Source organism: Microcaecilia unicolor, chromosome 6 (assembly GCF_901765095.1).
Source record: "Microcaecilia unicolor chromosome 6, aMicUni1.1, whole genome shotgun sequence".
Lineage (NCBI taxonomy): Eukaryota > Metazoa > Chordata > Amphibia > Gymnophiona > Siphonopidae > Microcaecilia > Microcaecilia unicolor.
Window position 1 is genome coordinate 194429365 of NC_044036.1, and position 16386 is coordinate 194445750.

The window sequence follows — 16386 nt, forward strand, 5'->3', positions numbered from 1 at the left end:
CCTGGCCAGGATGAACAGACGGATGTAGAAATGTTAAAGGAAATTAGGGACGCTAACAAACTAGGCAACACAATAATAATGGGTGATTTCAATTACCCCGATATTGACTGGGTAAATGTAACAGGACATGCTAGGGAGGTAAAATTCCTTGACGAAATCAAGGACTGCTTTATGGAGCAGCTGGTACATGAGCTGACAAGAGGAGGAAACATTCTAGACCTAGTCCTTAGTGGAGCACATGATCTGGTGCAGGAGGTAATGGTGCCGGGGCCGCTTGATAACAATGATCATAATATGATCAGATTTGATATTAGCTTTCGAGTAAGTATGCACAGGAAATCCAATAAGTTGGCATTTAACTTTAAAAAAGGAGACAATGATAAAATTAGAAGAATGGTGAAAAAAAACTTAGAGGAATGGCTGCGAGGGTCAAAAACTTACATCAGGCGTGGATGTTGTTCAAAAATACCATCCTGGAAGCCCAGGCCAAATATATTCTGCATATTAGAAAAGGAGGAAGGAAGACCAAACAACAACCGGCATGGTTAAGTGAGGTGAAGGAAGCTATTAGAGCTAAAAGAAAATCCTTCAGAAAATAGAAGGAACAGCATAAGGAATGTCAAGGCAAAGAGGGACTTTGAAAAAAAGATTGCGTTGGAGGCAAAAATACATAGTAAAACTTTTTTTAGGTATATTAAAAGCAGGAAGCTGGTAAAAGAATCGGTTGGACTGCTAGATGACCGAGGGGTAAAAAGGGCGATTAGGGAAGACAAAGCCATAGCAGAGAGATTAAATGAATTCTTTGCTTCGGTCTTCAGGAAGAGTCTGACACTGTTGGGAAACAGTGGAGTACAAATGAGATAATAAAATAAATAAGATGTAGGAGAGATACTGGTGCCAGAAATGGAATTCAGAGCTGACGAGTTGGAAAAACTGAATAAGTACATAAGCATCACCATGCTGGGTCCATTGAGCCCAGCACCCTGTCACCGACAGCGGCCAAAAGAACAAGCAATATGTCCCGCCCATCCTAAAAATACTGTATTATTCCCTCATCCATTCAATAACATTCTATGGCTTTTTCCTCCAGGAAGCCGTCCAACCCTTTCTTGAAGTCCGCTAAGTTAACTGCCTTAACCACCTTTTCTAGCAGCGAATTCCAGAGTTTAAGTAGGCGTTGAGTGAAGAAAAATTTCCTCCGATTTGTTTTAAATTTACCACACTGCAGCTTCATCGCATGCCCTCTTGTCCTAGTATTTTTGGAAAGCATAAACAGACGCTCCACATCGACCCGTTCCATTCCACTCATTATCTTATAAACCTCTATCATATCTCCCCTCAGCCGCCTTTTCTCCAAGCTGAAGAGCCCCAGCCTCTTCAGCCTATCCTGATAGGGAAGTCGTCCCATCCCCTGTATCATCTTTGTCGCCCTTCTCTGCACCTTTTCCAATTCCACTATATCTTTTTTGAGGTGCGGCGACCAGAATTGAACACAATACTCGAGGTGCGGTCACACCATGGAGCGATATGACGGCACAAAAATATCCTTATTTTTGTTTTCAATCCCTTTCCTAATGATACCCAACATTCTATTTGCTTTCCTAGCCGCAGCAGCACATTGAGCAGACGTTTTCAATGTATCATCAACGATGACACCTAGATCCCTTTCTCGGTCCGTGTCTCCCAATGCTGAACCTTGCATGACGTAGTTATAGTTTGGGTTCCTCTTTCTCACATGCATCACTTTGCACTTGTTCACATTAAATGTCATCTGCCATTTAGACGCCCAGTCTCGTAAGGTCCTCTTGTAGTTTTTCACAATCTTCCCGTGATTTGACTGCTTAGAATAACTTTGTGTCATCGGCAGATTTGATTACCTCACTAGTTACCCCCATCTCTAGGTCATTTATGAATATGTTAAAAAGCGGAGATCCTAGCTCCGATCCCTGAGGGACCCTGCTTACTACCCTTCTCCATTGCGAATATTGACCTTTTAGTCCTACACTTTGTTTCCTATCTTTCAACCAGTTTTTAATCCACAGTAAGACACTACCTCCGATCCCATGTCCCTCTAATTTCCTCTGTAGTCTTTCATGAGGGACCTTATCAAACGCCTTCTGAAAATCTAGATACACAATATCAACCGGCTCACCTTTGTCCACATGTTTGTTTACCCCTTCAAAGAAATGCAGCAGATTGATGAGGGAAGACTTCCCTTCACTAAATCCATGTTGACTTTGTCCCATTAGTCCATGCTTTTGAATGTGCTCTGTAATTTTGTTCTTGATTATAGTCTCTACCATTTTGCCTGGCACCGACGTCAGACTCACCGGTCTATAATTTCCTGGGTCTCCTCTGGAACCTTTTTTAAATATCGGCGTTACATTGGCCACCCTCCAATCTTCTGGTACCACGCTCGATTTTAAGGATAAATTACAAATCAATAACAGTAGCTCAGCCAGCTCATTTTTTTAGTTCTATCAGTACCCTAGGGTGAATTCCATCTGGTCCAGGAGATTTGCTACTCTTTCGTTTGCAGAACTGCTCTATTACGTCTTCCAGATCTACAGATATTTCAATAAGTTTTTCCGACTATAAATCTGGAGGATGTAATGGGGCAATTTGACAAATTAAAGAGTTGCAAATCTCCAGGACTGGATGGTATCCATCCCAGAGTACTGATAGAATTGAAAAATGAACTTGCGGAACTATTGATAGTAATATGTAATTTATCTTTAAAATCGAGCGTTGTACCAGAAGATTGGAGAGTGGGCAGTGTGACGCCGATTTTTAAAAAAGGTTCCAGAGGAGATCCGGGAAATTATAGACCGGTGAGCCTGATGTCAGTGCCTGGCAAAATGGTTGAGACAATTATAAAGAACAAAATTACAGAGCATATTCAAAAGCATGGATTAATGAAACAAAGCCAACATGGATTTAGTGAAGGAAAACCTTGCCTCACCAATCTATTACATTTCTTTGAAGGGGTGAACAAACCTGTGGATAAAGGTGAGCCAGTTGATATTGTATATCTAGATTTTCAAAAGGCGTTTGACAGAGTACCCTCATGAAAGACTCCAGAGGAAATTGGCGAGTCATGGGATAGGAGGTAGTGTCCTTTTGTGGATTAAAAACTGGTTAAAGGATAGAAAACAGAGAGTAGAGTTAAATGGTCAGTATTCTCAGTGGAGAAGGGTAGATAGTGGGGTTCCTCAGGGGTCTGTGCTGGGACCACTGCTTTTTAACATATTTATAGATGACCTAGAGATGGGAGTAACTAGGGAGGTCATTAAATTTGCTGACGACACAAAGTTATTCAAAGTTGTTAAATCGCGAGAGGATTGTGAAAAATGACCTTACAAGACTGGGAGACTGGGCGTCTAAATGGCAGATGACGTTTATTTATTTGTTGCATTTGTATCCCACATTTTCCCACCTATTTGCAGGCTCAATGTGGCTTATAATGTTCCATCATGGCATACGCCATCAAGAGTAAAGAAACAATTGGTATTAAATGAAGAACAAGTATAACATAATAGAGTTGAGCAATCCGATATAAAAAGAAAACAGTCAGAGTAACAGGTTAGTAGTGATGCGATAGAATTTTATTAGCAAAACCATTCTTGTGCTTACCTCTTTTATACAACATCTGGTTTTCTTCCATCAAGCTTGGAAAGTGATGCATGTGGGAAAGAGGAACCCGAATTATAGCTATGTAATGCAAGGTTCCACGTTAGGAGTCACTGACCAAGAAAGGGATCTAGGTGTCATCATTGATGATAACGTTGAAACCTGCTCAGTGTGCTGCGGCAGCTAAGAAAGCAAATAGAATGTTACGTATTATTAGGAAAGGAATGGAAAACAAAAAATGAGGACGTTATAATGCTTTTGTATCGCTCCATGGTGCGACCGCACCTCGAATATTGTGTTCAATTCTGGTCACCGCATCTCAAAAAAGATATAGTGGAATTAGAAAAGGTGCAGAGAAGGGCAACAAAAATGATAAAGGGGATGGGACGACTTCCCTATGAGGAAAGGCTAAAGCAGCTAGGTCTCTTCAGCTTGGAGAAAAGACGGCGTTTTTGATTTAACCCCCTTCCACCCCCCCATCCCTCCCCATGCCCTCCTCCCCTACACTACCCCTTGTACATTGCAATGAATAGCTGTGTTCAACAAACTCCATCTTGTAAGACCTAGGCCTCTCCTTTAATCAATTCTTGTCTTATCAATTCTGATATTCAAACCAACAACATATTTTACCTAAAACTATACAAAATATCATTCCAATGAGAATGTTTTCCCTATACTATATACAACAATTCATTGCTTGCTCTAACACACCAGTTCTTGTTTTAAGAGGGAGGCTACAGCAAAGGATTTGCAAGCAAATATTCCTGAGGCTAAAAGCCTCATTTGCATAATGCCAGTCTACCATGTTTCCAAAGTTCTGTCTGCTGTCCTGATGTCTTTCATACAAATATTTCTTGAAGTAGTTCATGTGCCAGCTTTATTTATCTTTGATATTTTATGTTTTAAATGTTTTATTGGTGAAGAAGATAGACATACACAATACTGTCACCATGTTAACAGTCCATACACCGCTTATGTAACGTCACACTACTATAATACAATTCACCACAATGCGTTTTTGATTTAACCCCCCCTCCACCCCCCCATCCCTCCCCATGCCCTCCTCCCCTACACTACCCCTTGTACATTGCAATGAATAGCTGTGTTCAACAAACTCCATCTTGTAAGACCTAGGCCTCTCCTTTAATCAATTCTTATCTAATAATTGCACCCCGCTCCACAATTTATCCACAGCAGTTATAGGTCCCATCTCCGTGGCCTGGACAAAATTTTACCTTAGGCAATACCTCCATGGGGTAAACACAATCTGAGTGCATGTCGTGCTCCTTCCCCCCGCCCACCCCCCACTGCCACCCTAACACACTTAAGAATTCAAGATTCTGCTACGCGCTACTACAGTCAATGAGTCCCAAAAGGGAGACTAGACTTGACAAAGCTGGTCCCCCCCTTGGCGAAGACAGGTTGTCCACTCCCCTGCGCTCCAGTGCGCAGAGATGAATCATGTTGGATCGCCAATGTTGTAGTGAAGGTGGGTCTGCGGATATCCACTGTTGGAGAATCGATTTCTTGCCTACCAGGATTGCTTTTTTCAAGAAACATTTGAGGCCCCGGGGCGGAAATGGGGACACCCTGAACACCTCAAATAACTGAGATGGAGTTGGCTTCCAGACGACCCCCCAGAGCCTGGACACATGCTGGCAAACCTGGCGCCAAAAGCCAAGGATCCACGGGCACGTCCAGAACATGTGCCCCAGATCAGCCGGGGACTGGGCACACTTCGCACACCTGTCTTCCGTCCCCATGGGTGCCCTATAAGCTCTGTGAGGGGAAATGTACATCCTCATCAAGAATTTATAATGTGTTTCTTGCAACGTCACATTCTCCACCTGTCGTTGGATGCCCAAGAGACAAACCTTCAATGTTTCCCTCTGAAGACCTACCGCTAATTCTCTGTTCCAGCTGGTAGTTAATTTATCATAATTCACCTCGCCCAATTGTTCCCATAAAGAAGCATGATAATATTTAAGTGGGACTCTTAGTTGTGCATCCAACCCCAGTATAGTGATTAATTGTTCCCACACCTGTGGTGTCAGGGTGGGGGTGGGGGGTAGAGATCTTAAATAATGGCGTAACTGAAACATAGAGAAAATGTTTACTACCCCCACCCGTATTCCACCCGTAGGTCAGCTTGAGATTTGAGTGTGCCACTCTCATTATATAGCTGGTATAGATACTGTAGGTTTTTCGTCCCCCAAATGGCAAAGTCCGCCGATGTGGAACCCTGAATTGGCAACAACGGGGAGGATTCTGCTGACAGACCATAAAACCGGCAGACCCACCGCCATGCTTTCCTCACAGGCAGAAGCAACGGTGCATAAGCCAGAGGTGTGCACAGCTTCCTCGGTACCGTGTGTAACCAGGCACTAAAGTGGGAAGGAGCAAACAAACCTGTCTCTGCCCTGGTGCACGAGAAATGGGACAATCCCCGGAACCAATCCGTGAGATGGCGCATGTTACTTGCTATCGAAAGGAGCCTGATGCTCAACAGTCCCATTCCCCCCCCCCCCCCCCCCCCACCAGATCGCGGTAAAAAGAGCTGGGATGCTCACAACCGAGGTTTCTTACCTTGCCATAGGAAATGCGTCACTAACTGTGTCACCCAGTTATCATCTTTTTGTGTCAGACACATGGGTACCATTTGTAGAACATAAGTCCACTTAAGCACTAATATCATGTTATAAAGGGCAATTCTACCTAGGAGGGATAGTGGAAGCGAGTGCCAACTCTGCAAGGTGCGCCTCGTACATGTTCGAAACGGTTCAATGTTCACCATATAAACTAAAACTAGATAGGTCGGAGGGAATCAGCACCCCTAGGTATTTTAAGGGGCCCTTGGACCACGTAAGGGGAAACTCTCCCTCACAAGTCTCCCTAATCGAGCTCTGAACAGGAACCGCCACCGACTTCTGCAAGTTGAGGGAAAATCCAGAGAAATAACCGAATTCTCCTATGGTATCAAGGAGGTGGGACAACGACTGACTCTAGGGTTCGTCAGGGTCAATAAGCTGTCATCTGCGAATGCCAAGGTCTTTACCGAAAGCAAGGGCATACTAACCCCCACAATTTCAGAGTCTTTTTGAATAGTGCGCAACAAGGGTTCCAAATAAAGAAGAAACAGCAACGCGTCCCCCTAGCGATCGGAAATGGGGTTGAGCAGATTCTGTTTATTAATAGGGAGGCCCGTGGTCGAAAATACAGGGCAGCAATCGCATGTACAAACCAACCCTTTAAGCCCACATAGTCTAGAACCCCAAACAAGTAATCCCAGCGTACTCTATCGAACGCCTTTTCGGCATCCAGGCTCACCAATAGCAGGGGTTCCTCTAACAGACAGCTATGTGCCACAGCCATGCAGACTTTACGAACGTTGAAGGAGGAATGTCTGCCCCTAACAAATCCCACCTGTCCCTCCCCAACCAAAGCTGTCATATGGGGACTCAACCTCTCTGCTAGTACCCTAGCTAAGATCTTTAAATCCACATTAATAAGAGAGATTGGTCTGTACGACTCTGGGTTCTTACCTGGCTTCAGTATGAGTGTGATCCACGCTTCGTTAGAGCTCTGCGGAAACCTGCCCTCCATAACCGAGGCATCAAAGAAGGAAACCAGGGCGCCACAGATCTGTGGCAGCATACACTGGTAGTATTCTGTTGTGTACCCATCAGGGCCCGGGGTCGTACCTCTTTTTAACGCTTTAACCACCTTCTGAATTTCCTTGACTCTCAAAGGGGAATTCAACTAATCTACCACCTCTGCTGTTAATCGTGGAATGCCCGAGTCTTCTAGGTAGTCTACTAATGAGGGCCCACTCCGCGCGTCTGGCCGGTCATAAACAGATGCGTAGAAGTCATGTAGGATCTGGACAATTCCCGCGGACTGGACCTCTCGCGTGCCATCCAGCCTTACCAAAGAGGAGATGAATCTGTTGCCCCCCCCCCCCCCCCCCAATTCTTTGCCACTCTTGCCAACAATTTCCCTGATTTATTACCAAATCTATGGAAGGTGAATGAACGGTGAAAGAACTGCTTCTTGGTTAGTTCGTGGATTAGAGAATTTAACTCCGTAAGCGTCGACACCATCTCCTCCCTACTCGCTGGGGAGGGAACTGCCAGGTATCTACGTTTTGTTGCCTTAAATTTATGTTCTAGCTGCAGAATGCCCTGTGCTAGCCTTTTTGCCCATGCACACATGTAGGAGATTACCTCCCCCCTCATGACCGCTTTTGAAGTTTCCCAATATAAAAGGGCTTCCTCCTCATGACGTGCATTTGCCTCCGCAAACAGTAGCCTAAGGTGCCTAAGGTGCTCCTGAAAGTGTGCTTCTCCCACCAAGTGTGATGGGAATTTCCACCGGTTCCCTCTAAGCCGTCCCGCTCCCAGATCCATATCCACCCATATCATGGAGTGGTCTGAGATCTCCAGCAGCCCTATCTCCGCTTTCACTATCTGTGGGAAAAGGGTACCATCAGCTAAAATGTAGTCTAACCTGGACCACGTGCTGTGAGCTCTGGAGAGGTGGGTATAGTCACGCACGTTAGGATTAACCAAGCGCCAGGGATCTACTAAATTCAGCACCTTGCACAGGTATTGTATGCCTTTGCCCCTGCCCATCGTCGTCCCTGCCAAGGGGGCCGACTGATCTTGTTGTCCATCCATCACCTGGTTAAAGTCTCCCACTAGGAGCCAGGGGGCGGTTGTGTGTTGGAGACCCAGACGCACTATATGCTGGAAAAATGCATGGTCATATACATTCAGCCCATAAATGTTAAGCAGAAAAATCTCCTGCCCCATTATATTCAAATGCAACAATTTATACCTCCCTTGCTTGTCCTGAGTCACCACCCGTGTTTTACATTGTAGAGTTTTATGGATAAGTATTGCAACTTCCCCTTTCCTCCCCAGCGCTGGCGAAAAGAAACACTCCCCCACCCACCATTGCTTAAGCTTTTGGCGTTCTTCCTCGGTCAATTTTGTCTCTTGTAGGCATGCAATAGAGGCCCTGTGGCGTTGCAAGTCTGTTAGAATTTTTGCTCTTTTTATTGGCAATCCAATCCCAGACACATTCCAAGAGATTAATCTAGGCAATTGCATTTAACCCGGATCCCAGGACTCCATCTCCCCGGTGCCCAGCCTCCACCCAGGGGCCATCCTCTCTCCGCCACTCACCACAACGCGCAGCTTTCCCATCCTCCAAATGCAAGCTTCCCTGTGGCAGTCCCACCCCCCATGCTCCCCACACAGTACCCCCCTCCCCAACCCTCCTACCCTTCTCCCGGCCCCCTCCCCTTCTACTAACCCGCAACTGGACTACCCCCATGTAAACCGACTCACAACGTGCTGTGGTCCCCGCCCAACCCCCCACCCTTTTTCTCAACATCGCATTATTAACCATACAAAACTTTCATAACTCAAACATACAAACCAATGCAGAATAGCCCCTGTTTTCCGCAATTATGTGTTCCTCCATGCCTGACCGACCAAAAGTTCAGTGTCCTTCCATCAGGTAGGGTTCTCAGTTCCTTTCAGTTCTCGGTTTATAAACTGCATAGTTGTTTGGTCTGATACAAAAGAGACCCATTTTCCCTCATGCTGGATCTTCAGGGTAGCCGGGTACAGCAACATGAAGCGCAGATTTCTTTCCACCAGCGAGGTGCAGACCGGGTGGAACTTCCGCCTCCGCTCTTGCCAGCTGGCTGAATAATCTTGAAAAATTCGCACCTGGGCTCCTGCGTATGTTAACGACTCCCTTTTCAGGCGGTAGCCTCGGAGGATCTCTTCTTTGTGTAGGTAGTTAAGCACTTTAATAATGACAACCCTGGGGCGCTGGTTGTTCTGCTGCTGCCTCCCGATCCTATGCGCTCTCTCTATGCAGAGCGGCCCCTGGCTATCCGATAAGGCAAATTCTTTTACGAGCCACTCCTCGAGGATAGTACTCAAGTTTTTATCCGGGATAGTTTCCGGTAACCCCACCAACCTGAGGTTACTACGTTGAGCCCGGTTTTCAAGCCCATCCAACTTTTCAGGTTGTTGATTCAATTTTTCTTTGAGGCCGGCTATTTCTGGTTCCCAGTGCTGCCAGGAGTCCTCCAAGGCTGACACCCTCTTTTCCACCTCCGCGGTGCGACTCACGAGGGTTGCCATCAGCCCATCCAGCTTGCCGAGTTGGCCGTCCAGCAATGTGAATCGGGGCTCAAGCTCCTTTCCCACAGCCACCACCAGGTGCGTTAGCTGGCGGGTCGAAAACTCCGCTTCGCTTCTCGGCGTTTCGGGCGCCATCTTAGAATCGCCGCCAGCCGCAGCTGATTTTTCTTTGTCTGTTTTCGCACTTTTTCGTGCTGTTCCCGGTGACATGGACACCAGATATTGGTCCATACACTCGTTATCCAGCTAAAGACGATCAGGTCAGTCAGTTTTCGGGGCTGTTTAAGGGTGGTAGCGGGCGAGGATCGAACGGGGACCCTGGAGCAGCGCTAAAGCGTGGCTACTGCTCCCACCACATCACGTGACCCCCCCTATTTTGTATTTTTTTATACCTAATTATTGTCTCTTTCTGTATTCTGTAATTAGTTTCTTATATGATGTGATGTTATTACCAACTGTCCTGTGATGAACAATACAAGTGACCAGTAACTATGATCATAAACCATGACGACTAGCATGCCTATGACCAATAACACGAGCGACTATATGTCCTTATGACTATATTCCTATATGACCAATTGTCCACAAACCACAAATATAAAAATGAGGGTACACCAGCAAATAGTGTTACATTTTCAGAGCAAAATTAAAATCAATAAAACAAAACAAACCTTATATCTTTCTCTTAAATGCAGCTATTTCTTTGGAAGGGAGAGAAATGGAATGATTAGGGGTCCTTGGAAGAAGGTCACAGATGTTTTTTTTGCTTAGGGCTCATTAGCATTGATCTGGCTTTTACTGTGAGTCAGGATTCCTGTCAATACAAAGATAGAAGAGTACTGGTGTGGACAGGCTTGGCAACACAGTATTTCCTAGGTGTTGTCCTGCTGTTAGGAGCTTTGGTACTTAGTGAGGGAAATGAGAAAAACTTTCCTAGATTTTACTGAGCTGTCTTGTAAGTGAATTTTTTTCTGTGAAATATTCCACCTCCAGTTCTATACTCTCTGGTTGAAGTCCTGCGAATTTGCCCACTTGCTGTTTATCTACTATGTGTATATGAATTTTCCCGTTTCAGTATGACTTGCTTCACAGATTCTTGCTGCTCAGGATTCAGAAAAAAAAAAACAATTTGCTTTGAGGTTTTTACCTCAAAAGTTCTAATTATAAAACTACTTATCACTAACTCCTTGACATTTACTTAATTACTCTGTATTTTGAAATTAAAATAAAACAAAATCTTTGATTGTTGCATACCAGAAGCCATACATGTGCTTTCTTCTTGAATCTACTGAGAGGGCTTCTCTGCATGGACAGTGCCTAGCCTAGTTTCTTCATAAAAATGATATTGTTAACAAACTAATGTAAATACACTTTCTCCTATCTTCTCTCGTTGTATACATGTGTCCACGTATATCCCTCTTTTACTCCATTTTTCTCCTGTTTTCCCTTCTTGCTGTGCCATTCAGACCGTGTAGTAGATGACTTGAACCCCGTGCTGAACTTTACAAGGCGAGAGGTGGAGAATCTCCTGCACTTTGTGGAAGAGGAGCCAAATGCTGCCTTGCAGATGCCAAATACAAACAAATCCATGGAGCTTGTCATTCATTTGGCCTGCTTAAAATACCCTCATCTTATCACCAAGGTAAGAGACCAGGTAGTTGGCAGTCGCAGTCCCAGATCTTGACAAATTTGCTTTGACTGTAGGAGCCAGCCCAAAGCTTATGGTCAAGCAACTGAAACCTCCCTCTCTATCCCAGGAGTTCTCAACCCAGTCTTCAGAACACACCTAGCCAGTCAGATTTTCAGGACGCCTACAGTAAATATGCATGAGATATGTTTGCATGCACTGCTTCCATTGTATGCAAATCTATCTTATTCATATTCCTTGTGGACTTCTTGAAAACCAGACTGGCTTGGTGCGTCCCAAGGAGTGGGTTGAGAATCCCTGCTTCCCCCCCCCCCCCCCCCCCCCCCCACACACACACACACACACTGTTGCTCCTACTGACGTTGAAGTGTAGGGGACAGGAGGTTGGAGTAATCCACACCAAGGTCTGTCATAGCATAGCTCCTTTAGGGTCCAGCTTACTAATACAGTTTTTCTGTTCTGTGTCCTTATGTTTCAACAATTTTTATTGATGATTTAACAAAGAAAGCATCCAACAAGTTCAATATACAATGGATTGAAAACATTAAACAAATCAAGCTAAGCAAAAGCAGGCATTAACCACATCATCAAACTTTTTAATACTTTCTCCCCTCCCTACCCAACCCCACACCCGTCCCTCCCCCCAAATTAGCTATATATTTCAACACTTCTATTGATGGAACATCAAAGCACAATGACATAAAACTCGGGAACCTACCCGTTAAATACACCAGCATAATGATAGATAGACCATATGCCCGCCATCATTGATTTACCCATCCAACCCCCCCCGTCCAAAATATTGCACTCCTGCAAAGAGCAATACACATCCCGTCCCCCCTCCCCCTATAACCGACCCACTAACTGATAACTACCCTTCCTATAGCACATAGCTCCCATTTCTTCAAGGACAAGCAGGCTGCTTGTTCTCACTGATGGGTGACGTCCTCGGCAGCCCCTCCAATCGGAATCTTCCTAGCAAAGTCCTTTGCTAGCTCTCGCGCGCCCGCGCGCACCGCGCATGCGCGGCCGTCTTCCCGCCCGAAACCGGCTCGAGCCGGCCAGTCTTCTTTCGTCCGCACTCGGTACGGCTGTGTTTTTGTCGTGTCGAGCCCCGGAGAGTCGACCTCGCGCGTCCGTTATCTAAATCGATGTGTTTTTTCTTCGGAAAAGTTTCTTTTCGTTCGGAAAGTGCTCCGGAAACCCCCTTGGGTTTCGTTTGCCCCTTCCCGTATTTCCAGTTTTTGCCCCGGTAAGTTTTCTTTCGTTGTCGGGGTAGGCCTCTTTTCGGCCTCGGTCGAGATTTTTCTCCCTTAAAGTTTTGGTGCTCCAAATTCGTCATTTCGGATTTTGACTTCGCCGGCGTGATTTTTCCGCCCATGACATCGAAGCCTTCCAGCGGCTTCAAGAAGTGCACCCAGTGCGCCCGGGTAATCTCGCTCACTGATAGGCACTCTTCGTGTCTTCAGTGTCTGGGGGCCGAGCACCGTCCCCAGAACTGTAGTCTGTGTTCCCTCTTACAAAGGCGGACTCAAGTAGCGAGATTGGCCCAGTGGAACGTTTTGTTCTCGGGCTCTTCATCGGCATCGGCACCGGGGTCATCGTGTGCATTGACGTCATCAGCGTCCAGACCTTCTTCCTTGGCTGCCAGTGCATCGAGTGCATCGAGGCATCGGCCCTCTGCATCGGCGCCGAGACATCGGATAGCTGCATCGACGTCGGTGGTACCGGGACCTCGTCTCCTGATGTCGTCGGACGGTGGTGCATCGAGTGGAGTGCAGGTGAGGGCTGTCCATTCCCCTGCTGGTGGCGGTGAGCCCTCGGGTGGGTCTCCTCCTACCCTGAGGGCTCCTGCGGTACAGCCCCCCCGAGACCGACCTCCTTCGGCCTCGGCCCCGAGGAAGCGACGGCTGGATTCTACGTCCTCCTCGTCGGTGCCGGGGAGCTCCGGTGACATGCTTCGGAAGAAGTCGAAGAAGCATCGACACCGGTCCCCTCCCCGCGTCGGCACCGAGAGCTCTGGGTCACCGAGGGAGTTGGCACCCAGCAGGCATCGGCACCGAGAGGACCGCTCACCCTCTGTTCAGGAGGTGTCGATGCGTTCCACTCTGGACAGCCCGGAACAGCCTCCACGCCCGGAACAGGTTCTGACGTCGACGCCTGCATCGACCTCCATGCCTTTCTCTGCAGCCGCTCTGAACGAGAGCCTCCGGGCCGTTCTCCCAGAGATTCTGGGAGAGCTGTTGCGCCCTACCCCTCCGGTACTGGCGGTGCTTGCGCCTCCGGTACCGTCGAGCGTGGCGCCGGCTGGCCCATCGCCCGGGGTGAGGTCCCCGACGTCGGTACCGCGTGCGGTGCCGACTGCGGCCACCTCCCAGGAGGGCTCCCCGACTACGTCGGCGGAGGGAGCTTCGCCGATGCGGGCGAGGGAGTCTACCTCTCGACGCCCCCATCGTGGACGTGGCTCCACGGAGTCGAGCCGGGCACGGTTGCAGACGCAGGTCCGTGAACTTGTGTCTGACACCGAGGGTGAGGCCTCGTGGGAGGAAGCAGAAGACCCCAGATATTTCTCTGACGAGGAGTCTGAGGGTCTACCTTCTGATCCCACTCCCTCTCCTGAAAGACAGCTTTCTCCTCCCGAGAGTCTGTCTTTTGCTTCCTTTGTCCGGGAGATGTCTACGGCCATCCCCTTCCCGGTGGTTGTGGAGGACGAGCCCAGGGCTGAAATGTTTGAGCTCCTGGACTATCCTTCTCCACCTAAGGAAGCGTCCACTGTTCCCCTGCACCATGTCCTCAAAAAGACATTGCTGGCGAACTGGACCAAGCCTTTAACTAATCCCCACATCCCCAAGAAGATCGAGTCCCAGTACCGGATCCATGGGGACCCAGAGCTGATGCGCACCCAGTTGCCTCACGACTCTGGAGTTGTGGATCTGGCCCTAAAGAAGGCTAAGAGTTCTAGGGAGCATGCTTCGGCGCCCCCGGGCAAAGACTCTAGAACCTTAGACTCCTTTGGGAGGAAGGCCTACCATTTGCTCGTGGCCAAAATTCAGTCTTACCAGCTCTACACGAGCATACACATGCGGAATAATGTGCGACAGTTGGCGGGCTTGGTTGATGCTCTTCCCCCTGAGCAAGCCAAGCCTTTTCAGGAGGTGGTCAGGCAGCTGAAGGCGTGCAGAAAATTCCTGGCCAGAGGAGTTTATGACACTTTTGATGTTGCGTCCAGGGCCGCTGCTCAAGGTGTGGTGATGCGCAGGCTCTCATGGCTGCGTGCCGCCGACCTGGAGAATAGACTCCAGCAGCGGATTGCGGACTCGCCTTGCCGTGCGGACAACATTTTTGGAGAAAAAGTCGAGCAGGTGGTAGAGTCTCTCCACCAGCGGGACACCGCATTCGACAAGTTCTCCCGCCGGCAGCCTTCAGCTTCTACCTCTACAGGTAGACGATTTTTCGGGGGAAGGAAGACTGTTCCCTATACTTCTGGTAAGCGTAGGTACAATCCTCCTTCCCGACAGCCTGCGGCCCAGGCTAAGCCCCAGCGCGCTCGCTCTCGTCAGCAGCGTGCGCCTCAGCAAGGCCCCGCGGCTCCCCAGCAAAAGCAAGGGGCGAGCTTTTGACTGGCTCCAGCAGAGCATAGCCGACATCCAAGTGTCAGTGTCGGGCGACCTGCCAGTCGGGGGGAGGTTGAAAGCTTTTCACCAAAGGTGGCCTCTCATAACCTCCGATCAGTGGGTTCTGCAAATAGTCCGGCAAGGATACACCCTCAATTTGGCCTCAAAACCTCCAAATTGTCCACCGGGAGCTCAGTGTTACAGCTTCCAGCACAAGCAGGTACTTGCAGAGGAACTCTCCGCCCTTCTCAGCGCCAATGCGGTCGAGCCCGTGCCATCCGGGCAAGAAGGGCTGGGATTCTATTCCAGGTACTTCCTTGTGGAAAAGAAAACAGGGGGGATGCGTCCCATCCTAGACCTAAGGGCCCTGAACAAATATCTCGTAAAAGAAAAGTTCAGGATGCTTTCCCTGGGCACCCTTCTCCCCATGATTCAACAAAACGATTGGCTATGCTCTCTGGACTTGAAGGATGCCTACACACACATCCCGATACTGCCAGCTCACAGGCAGTATCTGCGATTTCAGTTGGGCACACGCCACTTCCAGTACTGTGTGCTACCCTTTGGGCTCGCCTCTGCGCCCAGGGTGTTCACAAAGTGCCTAGCTGTGGTAGCAGCGGCGCTTCGCAGGCTGGGGGTGCACGTGTTCCCATATCTCGACGATAGGCTGGTGAAGAACACATCCGAGGCAGGAGCCCTGCAGTCCATGCAGATGACTATTCGCCTCCTGGAGCTACTGGGGTTTGTGATAAATTATCCAAAGTCCCATCTTCTCCCAGTGTAGAAGCTCGAATTCATAGGAGCTCTGCTGGATTCTCGGACGGCTCGCGCCTATCTCCCAGAGACGAGGGCCAACAACTTGTTGTCCCTCGTCTCGCGGGTGCGAGCGTCCCAGCAGATCACAGCTCGGCAGATGTTGAGATTGCTGGGCCACATGGCCTCCACAGTCCATGTGACTCCCATGGCCCGTCTTCACATGAGATCTGCTCAATGGACCCTAGCCTCCCAGTGGTTTCAGGCTGCTGGGGGTCTAGAAGACGTGATCCACCTGTCCACGAGTTTTCTCGAATCCCTGTATTGGTGGACAATCTGGTCCAATTTGACTCTGGGACGTCCTTTCCAAATTCCTCAGCCACAAAAAGTGCTGACAACGGATGCGTCTCTCCTGGGATGGGGAGCTCATGTCGATGGGCTTCACACCCAAGGAAGCTGGTCCCTCCAGGAACGCGGTCTACAGATCAATCTCCTGGAGTTGCGAGCGATCTGGAACGCTCTGAAGGCTTTTCAGAGATCGGCTGTCCCATCAAATTATCCAAATTCAGACAGACAACCA

At 48.2% G+C, this 16386-nt stretch overlaps 1 protein-coding gene across 4 annotated transcripts in view; it reads left to right on the top strand.

Annotated features, from left to right (window-relative positions):
• Positions 1-16386, top strand: part of RAD54L2 (RAD54 like 2) — a 430539-nt gene that overhangs the window by 322847 nt on the left and 91306 nt on the right. For all 4 annotated transcript variants that reach the window (XM_030205506.1, XM_030205503.1, XM_030205505.1 and 1 more), the window contains exon 17: positions 11258-11433. In XM_030205506.1, coding sequence (XP_030061366.1) covers positions 11258-11433 — 176 coding nt within the window. The remainder of the gene's footprint in view (positions 1-11257; positions 11434-16386) is intronic.